Here is a 13336-nt window from a genome sequence, read left to right on the forward strand (position 1 = left end):
ACGGGAAATTAACAAACAACCAGAGGCGTAACAATAGTATAACATAATTCACCTGTTAGTGTTTCAGTGGGTAGTGAATCATTAATATTGAATGAATATTCAAAACAAAAAGGTAATCAATATCAAGCTCTGATACAATAACTATAGTTTTTCTACTGTTTGGACTGAATGCTCAGTCATTAGGAAGTTCATCAGTAAGGGGTATCATTCTAACGGAATTGTGTGACCTCAAAATTAATAAAAAAGCTTGGGTAATATGTGGGTATTTATAATATTTAATACAGGTTTTAGATTATGTGATTGTATTTGACCAGTTAAAAAATAAGTGGTCATTTAACTGGTCAACTGACTAACTTGCCAACCCTGAGTTTAATCTCTAATTATAAAGTAAGCCATAAAGCTGGCATGTTCCTCTTTTACTCATTAAAATATTTTTAAAAGTTCCAAGCAAATCACAATTCTGAAACTATTTTCTACTTGTATTTTGAAATATGAATGTTGTGCTACAGGAAATATCTCCCATTGTTCAACTGACAGATAAACATTTTTTATTTAGTTTTTGGTCTTTCTTGAACTTCAAAATATGAGAGAAACTTATAATGTCAACCACTACTTAGTCTGTTGTATCCCAGCCAATCTGATGAACCCTAGTACTGGGCTAAAGGCTTCATCAGCACTCGATACGGCAAATATAGTATACATGCTGAAATACACGTCAACTGATGGCATATGTTTAAACTTAATTAAAACAACGCAAGTCTAACAGCAATCATATATTTCAAAGTAATAACTTGAACATAAATTTTATCTCAGAATTTAAAAATTATAACAAAACTTCTCCATAAACAACATATGCAGTTGGCTTTCCATCTACCAACAAATAAAGTTTTTTTAGGTAATACAACACCCTTGAACACCTTATATCTCATTGACCATGAGAAAAGCATAGTTGTTTGAGAAATAAATGTGTAAATGTAAATTCTAGCTTCTAAAAGTGCTTAGATTAGGGTATGTTTTGAATTTCTATGTACTTGTTTTTTTATCTCACACATCTTTTAAAGTATTGTGAAACTAAAATTTTGAAATCTGAGTGTGTCCCCCCTTATTAAGAGAAAATTAAATGATTTTAGAAATCCAATGAGCCCTGTATGAGGGTTTGCTAACTTTGCTAATTTAGCAAACTTATGATATAATAAAAGGATCTAATTATTTTTAACTTCTCACCAAAACAAGCTACCTACTAAACATTAACCCAGTCATTATTACAGCTAACCAGGAGTATTCAGTGTCACAAAACAAAATAATATATTTGTTTTGATAAATTATTGAACCATTATTTACATCACCTTACATTAATTTTAACTATGAACAACTCTACTATATAGACATGTAGAAACTGGCAACTAATAATTTAGAATTACATTTTCAAAAAGGTAGAGAAGCTTTTTACCTCTCTAAAGAGAGCTCCATAGAATTGTACGGTAAAATCACAATCACCACTTCTCATAGAGATATCCAATTCCCTCAGAAGTCGCTTCTCTTCCGAACTACTGAAAGTTGCAGTAATCCTCTGTGGCATGTCGAAAAGAGAACACTTGTAAATCATTCAAGTATTTAAAACATTCATCTCATATTTTGTTGACTCTTAACCTGTTATAAAGAACTATAATATCTATGGATGATGACACTACCAGGTAGCTACTCTTCTAATGTATACCAGACGAGGGAAAAGTTAGTTGCCCCAATTCAAATTATATACACTGAACACTGCAAAAGATAACAGGAATTTATAACTGTAACAATGAAAACCACTTTTTTGAAATAAGGCCAAACACTTCACCAGTTCTCTTTTTTTTATGCAAATCTGAGGAACTGCCATCTGACCTGTGATTCGTTATTCAGCTTAATGAACATCTGGGAGAGGTGGCATCTCATGATGTTTCAACAAATATGAAGAAATGATGCCATAAACAGTAAAGAGAACCTGGAATTTAAGTGTGTATAGTTATAATTGTTATACCAAGCTATTAACATCATCTCCTTTCATCCTGATATAAACAGATAAATACAAGCTTTATACATATCAACCATCTGTTCAATGGCTCAGTCAAACTGACCAACTGTGTATCTGTAACACTATATATAAAATTGTGCTTACTATATTCTGAATTTACTATCAATGTCTTCACGAAAACTGATTACTTATTAGTAAACATTACCAATCTGTAGTACACAAAAAACTTGTTTTTTAATACAATTTTTTACTAAACATTTGTCTGTGAATTTCCAAAGCCTTTACTCAGTCAGTCCGATTGAAAGGAGTATTTCATATTAAGAATACTTATCATGTTAAAGTTTTCACATTTCATTTGTATAAACTCTAGAACCTCCTAAATAAATATCAAAAAGTTGAAAAAATGTGAAATAAAATGAATAATACCATTTTTTCTCAGCATTGGCTGAAGTATTATTCTAGATTACTTACAACACATCTATTTCCTTTTAATTTTATTACTTTACTTTTATAATTGTTAATCCAATATAACACAGCAGGGCCCATTAGCTGTTTCCCATAGAGCTACCATACACAACACATGATTGTAAAGTGTCACGTTAGATATGGACAAGTTCGTGAAAGTTTAGACATTTTATTTTACTGTGGTTTTAAGATAACCCAAGAAGTTTTAATCTTTAAATGTTAGTTACTTTGTTAAAACAACAAATAACAATAACTGATATAAAAACAAGGATTCATAGTACTTAATATGTACCCAAACTTGTTTGCAGTTGTAAAAACTGAAGATATTCTATCGGAAGCCTCGTTCAGTCCCACAAGCTTGGGTTCCAAAAAATAATTCATGTATCTTTCAAATATACATTTTAGAACACAACATACCAGTCATTAGAATAAAACATCCAAAAACCACTATCTGTAAGATATAAATAGGTTAAAATTCCTTTAGCATTCAGACAATCAGTTTACACTGAGAAAACTAAAGAGTGACTTCTAAGATCTACGAAGAGGATAACCTGCTTTTCTATTGGTTATGAACATGTAAAGTCAGAGAAAGGGCAGAGTCTTCTATGGTGGGTTTGACAATGTTATGGATATCTCAAAAGAATTTTAGATACTTGCTTGTAATTATGTATAGTTTGTTTCTGATTAGCTGGAAACTGGAACAGTGTATTTTTGATGTTAGAAATAATGAAGGTAGAAATCAGAGATTATTTGTAACAAGTAACACAGAAAAAAGAAAACTGATAATTTTTGTAATATTTCTTTTTGAAATTAGCAAGTTAAGAATAGGATAATATACAAATCTGAAATATAAACTATGTTTTCAAGCCAAGTTTATTAGCATATATTGAGGATAAAGCTGTTTCATTAAATTTTGAGTGTACAATACTATCGTGACATGCACAAAAGAGCCAGGCCCAGAAGTTAACAGCCATGAACTAATATCATCACATTTCCAGCTAAACTAAATTTTAATATGAAATCAAATGTTAACAGCAATAAGTGTAAGGTTTAGAAGCTTTGATCTTGAATTATTCTTCAGCAAAACTACTTTTATTTTGGTTATAAACTTATGGAGTGGTTTCTCTAAAAGTACAGCGTGTACAACTAACTTAGATTAATTCACATGTTTGTTGGATAGATCCAGAGGGATGAAAATACTAAACTCAATGTTTTAATGGATGGAAGGGTAACTTTTATCTTTATGCTATTTATAACAAGATGTTTGAGTAAGTAACAACAGCAATAATAACACCCTTATATTGATAGCCTCATTTCTTCAACTGAAGCAAGTAAAAATATCAGAATTAACACTTGAAAGATAGTAAAATTTTATTTCCTTAGTCATTTGAGATACCTAAATACCAGAATACAAAACTAGAATGTACTTTAAACTGTAAATGTAACATATACACGGTAATGAAAATAACTATGGAAACAAACTCGATAAACAAACAGGAATAAGAAATAATGAGTAATAACAACCAAATGGTAAATTTATTAATGGCATAAAATCACAGATAAAACAACACTCTAGTAATAATCAGAACCACCAATTTTGATTAGTTGATTATTTTCATGAGTATGACACTAATTGATAAAGCCTTGAATTAAACAAAAATAATAATCAGTAATCAGAATACAAATATTTCATACTAGCTGGAGTACTCGTTCATTGGATAGATGAAATAAAAACTTTGTAACAAAGGACAGGTAATTGTGCATCTATTTTTTTTCTTAACATAATAAACATTAAAAGTGCAATAAAAATATGTAAAGGTACAATACTGAAAAGAAAGACATTGTTTTCAAGAATTAGAAGTGGAGTCCAACCCCCCCCCCCCCTCCATGACCTTCCTCATGTCATCCTGTATCACTGTGTCAAGTCTGGTGCTGATTAATCAAACATATAAGGAACAGATGGCTGAAAGGTGCAAGCAGACAGACAAACTTAGCTCGATATATTGGATAATTGGACAGTTGAAATAAGAGAAAACAACAATAATCAGAAGCACTAATTTCCGAGTAATTATTTTTGAAACATTAAAAGATGTATTGCAATTTCGATTAACCAATTATTTTAAGTGACCTGAGCCAATGTAATCACCCAACTCTATTACTGGGAGTAATATGACTGCCTGTACTTTTATAGGAGTTATACTCATGTGGCACTTTATAATTGGTAGGATGACAACCAATCACAGAGTCACTTATCAACATGTGACTTTACTTTGGTGGTGTTCATTTCATACCCTTTGCCCTCATTATTTCAATAATTGTTTCCAATATTGTGTGTGTGTGTTTGTAGATATCTAATCTTCACAGTAAACAACAACTATGGGTAGTTTTGTAAAAACAAAAAGAAAAATTAGTTTTTTGTTGCATTCACTATGGAATTTGATACACTTTATTTCAGTTTAACTACACTCTTTGTTATTGTGTATGTGTGTTCTACTGTACAGAGTTCTAGATATACTTTAATACTTTTACTTTTATTTCAACATATATAAACAATTAATTCTTGTTCATCTGAAGTTTTTCAACAGAACAAAGAACTTTCTTTCTTTACATGGTACTTCAAACACGTGAGTCACAATATAAATAATTAACTACAGGACATGTAACATCTGAATAAAACACACACCTTTACTGCCATTACTGTTCCACTTGGTCTGTGCAGCATCTTCTCTACAACACCGTACGCACCTCTACCCAATGTACACAAAGTTTCCAAATCATCTGCTTCTACTTCAACTACTTGATCGTCAATTGTGACTGTTGTTCGTTTATCCAGATTCCTTGGAGGGGTGCTTCATGAAAAAAATTTGGTATAAACTTTAACCACTTTTATCTTTATAACATGCCTTAAACCTTATTTAAATGTCAGTAACCACTGAGCACAATGATTTTCACATTGTAATAATTGGTAATATATATTTTACCATTGCAACACTTGGTAATATATATTTTACCATTGCAACATTTGGTAATATATATTTTACCATAGTGATGTTTCATATTTTATTTTAAAGTGGAATGCTTCAACAGATTACCTGTTGTAAGCTAAACTTACAATAAAAAACTCAATGGTGCCAGTTGGTAAATATCAAGAGTAAAGAGCACTATACAAAAATGCCACCATGAAAGCTATAACACTATATAAGCTATGTCACACATGCCTACTGCAAAGCATGCAGCATATAAGAACCATACATAAAGAAACTCATTACAACACTCCAAGTATGAGGGCACACCCACTGTTCTAAGCTGTCTGATTATGTAACGTCATATTAACTTCTGATCAGATCGAGCTACATACTTCGTGAGTATAGCTAAATAAACACAATTTTCTTCCTTGTGAAGATTAGAATGCATCATTTCATCATATGAATACCCTTGTTGTTAGCGGCATTTTCACTCGTAAGCTGACTACTATCTCATGATGTTGTGGCAAGTTTCGAAATTTATGTTAGTCCTAAAGCCATATATAAAAAAACATTCTCTATGATAACAAATACTGTTAATGAAAGTGTCATTAACCAATACTAGATATTATAAATATTCTAACCAATACTGTTGATGAAATTATCATTAACCAATACTAGATGATATAAATATTCTGATCAATACTGTTAATGAAAGTATCATTAATTAATACTACATATTATAAATATTCTAATCAAACAGTTTGTACTCCTCTGTTCTGTATTGTTGTTTATTTACTATTACATTTATTAGATACGTTTAATTAATCAACAATGCTGTTAAAAATAATTGACTGATATCACTCTTGTTACTTTGTTATAGTCGAAGGTGTATATTTACGTTCTAATCAAACAGTTTTTACTACTCTGTTTTGTATTGTTGTTTATTTACTATTACATTTATTAGATATGTTTAATTAACCAACAATGCTGTTAAAAATAATGGACTGATATCACTCTGATATAGCGTTGGGAACCAGTAACATTTCCTTAGAATAAAGCAATTTATGAAGATGTTACGACAGTGGAAGTCACGTGACGCTGGTAACACGTCATGAGTTTCTAGAAGGATCATGACTTTTTCTGGCAAGTCTAGTCTTTTCTAGGTGCTCTCTATTTTAGTATATATAGATATAGAGACAAATAATCGAGTCAAGTGAGCAGTAGTAACCATAAGTAAAGTTTGTGAACCATTGTGAATTATAGCATATGTTTAAGTTAAAGTAACTGTGGAAATTAAGTATATTACAAAGTTTGTAACGAGAAAGAATAAACTAGTTTTAATTAAGAATGAACTTGTATTGCTGAAGTTTCTCGGAAAGAATTTTTACGGGAAATTAACAAACAAGCAGATACTTAACAAACTGGTGTCAGAGAGGGGGATGGGAAAAAAAAAAGAGGTGGCAAATCAAACTACAGCTTAGTAGATTTGATGGCAGCAATACAAGAACAGCAAATGAAACAAGAAAAACAAGAAAAGAAACAAGAGGAGAGATTACAGCATTTGATGGAGGAAAAAGAAAATAAACAAGAAGAGAGACTACAGCAGTGGTTGGAGGAGAAAGAAAAGAAACAAGAAGAAAGGCTACAGCAGTGGTTGGAGGAGAAAGAAAAGAAACAAGAAGAGAGAGATTACAGCAGTTGTTGGAGGAAGAAAAAAAGAAACAAGAAGAATGAGATAAGAATCAAGAAGAGAGATTACAGCAGTTGTTGCATGAAAAAGAAAAGAAACGAGAAAAATGAGAAAAGAAACAAGAAGAGAGACCACAGCAGTGGTTGGAGGAGAAAAAAATAAACAAGAAGAGAGATTATAGCAGTGGCAACTGGAACAAGAAAGGAAACAGGAAGACAGTCTCCAACAGTTGCAGGAAAGTCAGCAGCAACTACAGGAAAGTCAACAACAGTGGCAAGAAGTACAAATGGAAAACATTAATAAATTTCAAAATGAATTAAATACATTTAGAGATGATTTAATGTCTTTTACACAAGGAGGATATATTAGCTATCGACCTATTCAGCCTCTGACAATAGGAAGCCCCTTCCAGACCCCACAGCTAAACACTAATGCAGACATCTTCAGTCCTGTCAGAAGTCACATTCCAGACACAAGTGTCAGCAATAGGGGTGATCTAGTACAAAGGAAGACACAGGAATTCGATGGGAAGGCACCATGGGAAGAATATAGAGCACAATTTGAGCTACTGGCAAAAATGAATGGATGGACAGAGGAGCAGAAAGCAGTGTTACGACATGTGTTTCTAGAAGGATCATGACTTTTTCTGGCAAGTCTAGTTTTTCTAGGCGCCCTCTATTTTAGTATATTTTAAGCCCGGCAAATAAAGCAGAGAAACAATTTGCAGATAGAGAGATAGAGACAGATAATTGAGTCAAGTAAGCGGTACTGACCGTAAGTAAAGTGCGTGAATCGTTGTGAATTATAGCGTGTGCTGAAGTTAAAGTGACTGTGGAAATTAAGTATATTACAAAGTTTGTAACGAGAAAGAATAAACTAGTTTTAATTAAGAAAGGACTTGTATCACTGAAGTTTCTCTGAAATAATTTTTACGAGAAATTAGCAAACAAGCAAATACGTAACAAAGACTATAATACTGATAATTGTGGTTAATTATTTTGTTGTAATCAATGAATCACCCATAATATTTAGCTGTAACTGTTCATATTTAGCCCTGTGTGAACAGCATTGGTCCTATGTATAGTAACATTTACTACAATTCCTTATTGATCAAGTGCATCTTCGTGAAATTTGGCAGGCTTAGCAAACATTAGAAGTACATTGTACACAAAAAAAATCCAATTTTTATGAAGCATTTTAACTAAAGATTTTTCTGTGAATTTACTGAGCGAGTCTAATTCTGACTAGTCTAAGTGCAAAATGATACAAAATGAATTTTTTTAAGTTTTCTTATATAACCTCATAAGATTATAATTTTTACATTTTAGTGATTTTTGTTAAGAAACATATAACAAGAAATAAAAAACAAGAAATTTACTACTGCTTTATGGACTTATTTGTACTCAAAAACATACTTCAGTAAAATTGACTTTCACACTATGTTGGTTATCCAAAAATAATTCATGTAACTTTCAAATATCCACTTCAGAATACAACAAGCAAGTCAAACACTATTTCAGAATGTCCAAAAACTACTATAATTTACCTGGGTTTCTATCTTTCATAAAAATAGGTTAAAAAAATTTCATTACTTCTCAAAGGAATTTCTTCTGTCCAAACCCAATGAGTTCTGACCACATATTGTCAGATTTTACAAAACAGACAATCATATGATTTAATTAATATATAAATAGCTCTTGCTACTGGTTATAAACATGTCCAATAGTAATGACAGACATTTCTTGAAAAACAGAGGGTATATGAGGAGCATTTCAATGTGGGTTGAACAAGTAAATCAAAAGGTTGAAATTTTATATTTTGACTATTCAATATCTGTAACACATATTTGTCATTGGTTGAACAACCTGAAGTCCTTGTGTTGGAAGAGACAAAATCTGTAAATTAGAAATCACAGTGCTGCCAAGTCATGTGACTTTTAGAGGTGCAGATTGATAATTTATCTAAATATTGTTATGACAGCGGAAGTCGCATGCACGCTGGAGTTTCTAGAATTATCGGGGAACCCTGCGAATGTCTTAGTGTTTGCTAGACGCCCTCTTTTTTAGTATATAAGCCTAGCCAAGAAAGCCAGCGATATAGGCAGATAGACTGAAGATAGAGATAACCGAGTCAAGTGAACAGTAGGCACCTTAAGTAAAGTGTGTGAATCACTGTGAATTATAGCGTGTTTTATAAAAGTAGTTAAGTTAAAGTGACTATGGAAATTCTATGTATAACAAAATTGTATCGAGAAAGAATAAACTAGTTTTATTTAAGAAAGGACTTGTATCACTGAAGTTCTTCGGAGAGAATTTATACCGGAAATTAACAAACGAGCAGATATGTAACAACATATTCTTTTAAAATTACAAAATTAAAACTTCAATAACAAAACTCTGAAACATAAACTACATTTTTATGCCATAATTACTGAAATACATTAATAACAGTTATTTAATTAAAGTTTCAATGTAACTCTGTAAAAAGGTCATGAAATTCATATTTTGACCCCTGCCACACACATAGGATTAATTTTTTGAATATCATTTCCATACTCAATTAATATTATCTCGTTTACACCAAGATCTTCAAAGAATAAAAACATTCCAATACTTTGTAGTTAATTCAGTTTACAATTATTCATGTTCCTCTAAATATACAAGATATCTAAGTGCAAGTGGCAACACTGGACTTAAGGTTTTTTTCATCTGCTATTAGATAATATTCATAAATTAGTCTAAAATAGGTGATAATTAATAAACACAGAAAGGCTTATATACAAGAACTTTAAATAAAAACATTATTTTTAACAGTATGTCTACTCCATAGGAAGAGGACAGCCTTCTGGTACTTTTAATAATAAAGGACTGGCATGAGTGACAAAAAAAAGCCAATATTGTAAAGTATTCAAGTAGCATCTCCTGGAAATACATAGAAAAAATGTAACTCTTTGACATCAATATCTGAACAATGGAGTCAATACAAACAAAATGTGTATGCATCAGAAAATTTTCATATTTCACATGCAAAATCTTTAAAATGTCCAGAATGGTAACAAATAGTACAATGATAATAACTCCATGCACTACACACCTTTATGGTGTGTAGTGCATGGAGTTATTATCATCGTACTATCATCATATTCTTCAAATTTTCACAACAAATACTCAGAAATACACTACATTAATAATGATATGGTAGGAACTTACACAGAAGGGATATTTCCTTCTTCTGTGTTTATCACTAATTTGGAGAGTTTCCTTCTTCCTGTCAAACAAAGAACTTCTTAATTAAACAACATCATATACTTTCCTGACCAATAATTTCTCCCAAATATTTTATGCTTCTACATTTGAAGATTAAAGATTATGTAATTTGAAAGCATTAAATTATTAAAGAAAAAAGAAATAAAACTCAAAAATAATCATTTCTATACTAGCAAATTTTTTACTATATCTCTGCTGTTCTTCAAGACCTTCACACAATTACAATAATGAATATGCTTCATAAACCATTGGTCAGATAAGAAAGAATGATCCTTGCCCCCCCCCCTTCATTTTAAAATTTAATTTTCAAAGCAACTTTGTTTACTCAGCAATTTTCCAAAGTGAGGTTTGTATTTCATTACAGTTAATATACAATAATATTAGTGTCATTTTTATAATACATTTAAATAGTTACGTTTCATTACAGTTAATATACAATGATATTAGTGACATTTTTATGATACATTTAAATAGTTACGTTTCATTACAGTTAATATACAATAATATTAGTGTCATTTTTATGATACATTTAAATAGTTACGTTTCATTAGTTAATATACAATAATATTAGTGTCATTTTTATGATACATTTAAATAGTTACATTTCATTACAGTTAATATACAATAATATTAGTGTCATTTTTATGATACATTTAAATAGCACATTAAGTAGTAAGTTATCTATAATCATTATTTTTGGCAATATATTCAAAACATTATACTGTTCAGGGCAATACCTTCCAATTGCCAATATTTATGGTAATCCATCAAACAAGTTTATTCTGTGAGGTTCACTCTATTTTTTCTATAGAATTACTTTAATTAGTTGAATTAATTAACTAAATTAATTAGTTTGTTGAAATCTATATTTATTAACTTTGATTATTTACACTCTTTGCTTGATATATTAAGTTACAAAATTATTGTATATATATGTGATGCATACATAAATATATTTGACTGTCTTCTTTTATTACCAGTGTTGATAGAAATGTTTAATACATATATTATCATACTTTTAATACAAAGAATATTTACATCATTGGTTTAACATATGGATTTATGGCTAACTTGTATCTCCTAAGTTGATTGAATCTTGTGAAATCTCATACTGCAGTATAATACTTGAAAAGTTAGTTTAACTGGTGAAATAGTAGAAAATCAATAGGCCTAAAAATTGTGGAAGGCAAAAAACCTAAAATGTTTTTTTTTTACACCACCTCCAATTTCAAGCTGCAATAGATAACTTAAGATGAATGTGTAAAAAATAAATAATCATATAATTAATTTGTTTTAATAACAAATTTTTAGGTCTACAGTCTATGTACTGCAAAATTTTCACTTTTAAGCAACACCAGGAAAGATTTCTACACTACACATTTAATACACAACCTCAAGATACATCACATCACTGAATACAATGTTTGCTAAAGATGGCTAAGAAAAGGAAAAAAGCAGTACCAAAGAAAAAAGAACCCATCAAAAAAGCTATCATTGTTCCAAGCACTAAAATATTCAGAGAAATTAGATTGTGAAGATTCCTGAGCAAAATTAATTATTGTCTGTTTAACAGAATTTATAGCTCTGAGAACCATTTTTTTTTGTAGAAAATACTGGATTCTGCCATCTCATCAAATGTCTGGAGCCTTGTTACTCACTGCCCAACAGAAGGTACAAGTTCACAAATTCAGCAGTTCTCAAAAACCTTTGTCAAACTGTTTACAACATGGAAACTTCCAAGTGTAAAAGTTCTTGTGATTAAAAATGATATTAGTGTCATTTTTATGATACATTTAAATAGTTACGTTTCATTACAGTTAATATACAATAATATTAGTGTCAGACTTCAATTTAGCAACCATGCCTTGTATACCACATACACTCCAACTCACTGTGATTGAAGATGTGTTACCACAGTACAGCATGTCCAACATACCAAGCAAAAAATTGTTGGAAACTTTAAACACTCATCTGCAATTGGTACAGGCTGGGCTCCAAATGCTTTCTAAGAGTTAAGGCAGAATATACATAGATGGAAGAGTACTTACTACACGCTGCAAAGCATTTTTTGGAGCAGAAGCTTGCTCTTGGAACATATGCTGCTAACTATAAAATCCCTGCAATCCTCACTGTGCATCAGTGGGGGTTGATTGAAAGAGTAGTAATAGTTCTAATACCTTCACATGTGAGGTAAGTTCCTCCCTGACCACTGATTCAAAGTGAGAAACAATTACTTTAATATAAACATGGTGCAGCAAAACTGAGTCAGAACCAGTTACTTTAATAGAAATGTGGTTCAGCAAAATTGAGTCAGAACCAGTTACTTTAACAGAAATGTGGTTCAGCAAAATTGAGTCAGAACCAGTTACTTTACTAGAAACGTGGTTCAGCAAAATTGAGTCAGAACCAGTTACTTTAACAGAAATGTGGTTCAGCAAAACTGAGTCAGAACCAGTTACTTTACTAGAAACGTGGTTCAGAGAAGTTGAGTCAGAACCAATTATTTTAATAGAAACATGGTTCAGAGAAGTTGAGTCAGAACCAGTTACTTTAATAGAAATGTGGTTCAGAGAAGTTGAGTCAGAACCAGTTACTTTAATAGAAATGTGGTTCAGAGAAGTTGAGTCACAACCAGTTACTTTATTAGAAACATAGTTCAGCGAAGTTGAATCAGAACCAGTTTCTTTAATAGAAACGTGGTTCAGCAAAGTTGAGTCAGAACCAGTTACTTGAATAGAAACGTGGTTCAGCAAAGTTCAGTCAGAACCAGTTACTTTAATAGAAACGTGGTTTAACGAAGTTGAGTCAGAACCAGTTTCTTTAATAGAAACATGGTTCAGCGAAGTTCAGTCAAAACCAGTATTTTTTAATAGAAACATAGTTCAGCAAAGTTGAATCAGAACCAGTTACTTTAATAGAAACGTGGTTCAGCAAA

At 31.1% G+C, this 13336-nt stretch overlaps 1 protein-coding gene across 3 annotated transcripts in view; it reads right to left on the minus strand.

Moving 5' to 3' along the window:
• The window catches only part of LOC106464566 (dual specificity mitogen-activated protein kinase kinase 6-like), a 54341-nt gene that overhangs the window by 31989 nt on the left and 9016 nt on the right, over positions 1 to 13336 (minus strand). For 2 of the 3 annotated variants that reach the window (XR_002611772.1, XM_013924717.2), the window contains exons 3-5: positions 10345 to 10402; positions 5163 to 5328; positions 1451 to 1570 (exon numbers count right to left, since the gene is read on the minus strand). Coding sequence is in view for 2 of the 3 variants with exons in the window: in XM_013924717.2 (XP_013780171.1) it covers positions 1451 to 1570; positions 5163 to 5328; positions 10345 to 10402 (344 nt within the window). In the remaining variant the exon portion in view is untranslated. The remainder of the gene's footprint in view (positions 1 to 1450; positions 1571 to 5162; positions 5329 to 10344; positions 10403 to 13336) is intronic. The other variant, XM_022392302.1, reaches the window with a different exon arrangement.

This window comes from Limulus polyphemus, unplaced genomic scaffold (genome assembly GCF_000517525.1).
Source record: "Limulus polyphemus unplaced genomic scaffold, Limulus_polyphemus-2.1.2 Scaffold1689, whole genome shotgun sequence".
NCBI classification, from domain to species: Eukaryota; Metazoa; Arthropoda; class Merostomata; order Xiphosura; family Limulidae; genus Limulus; species Limulus polyphemus.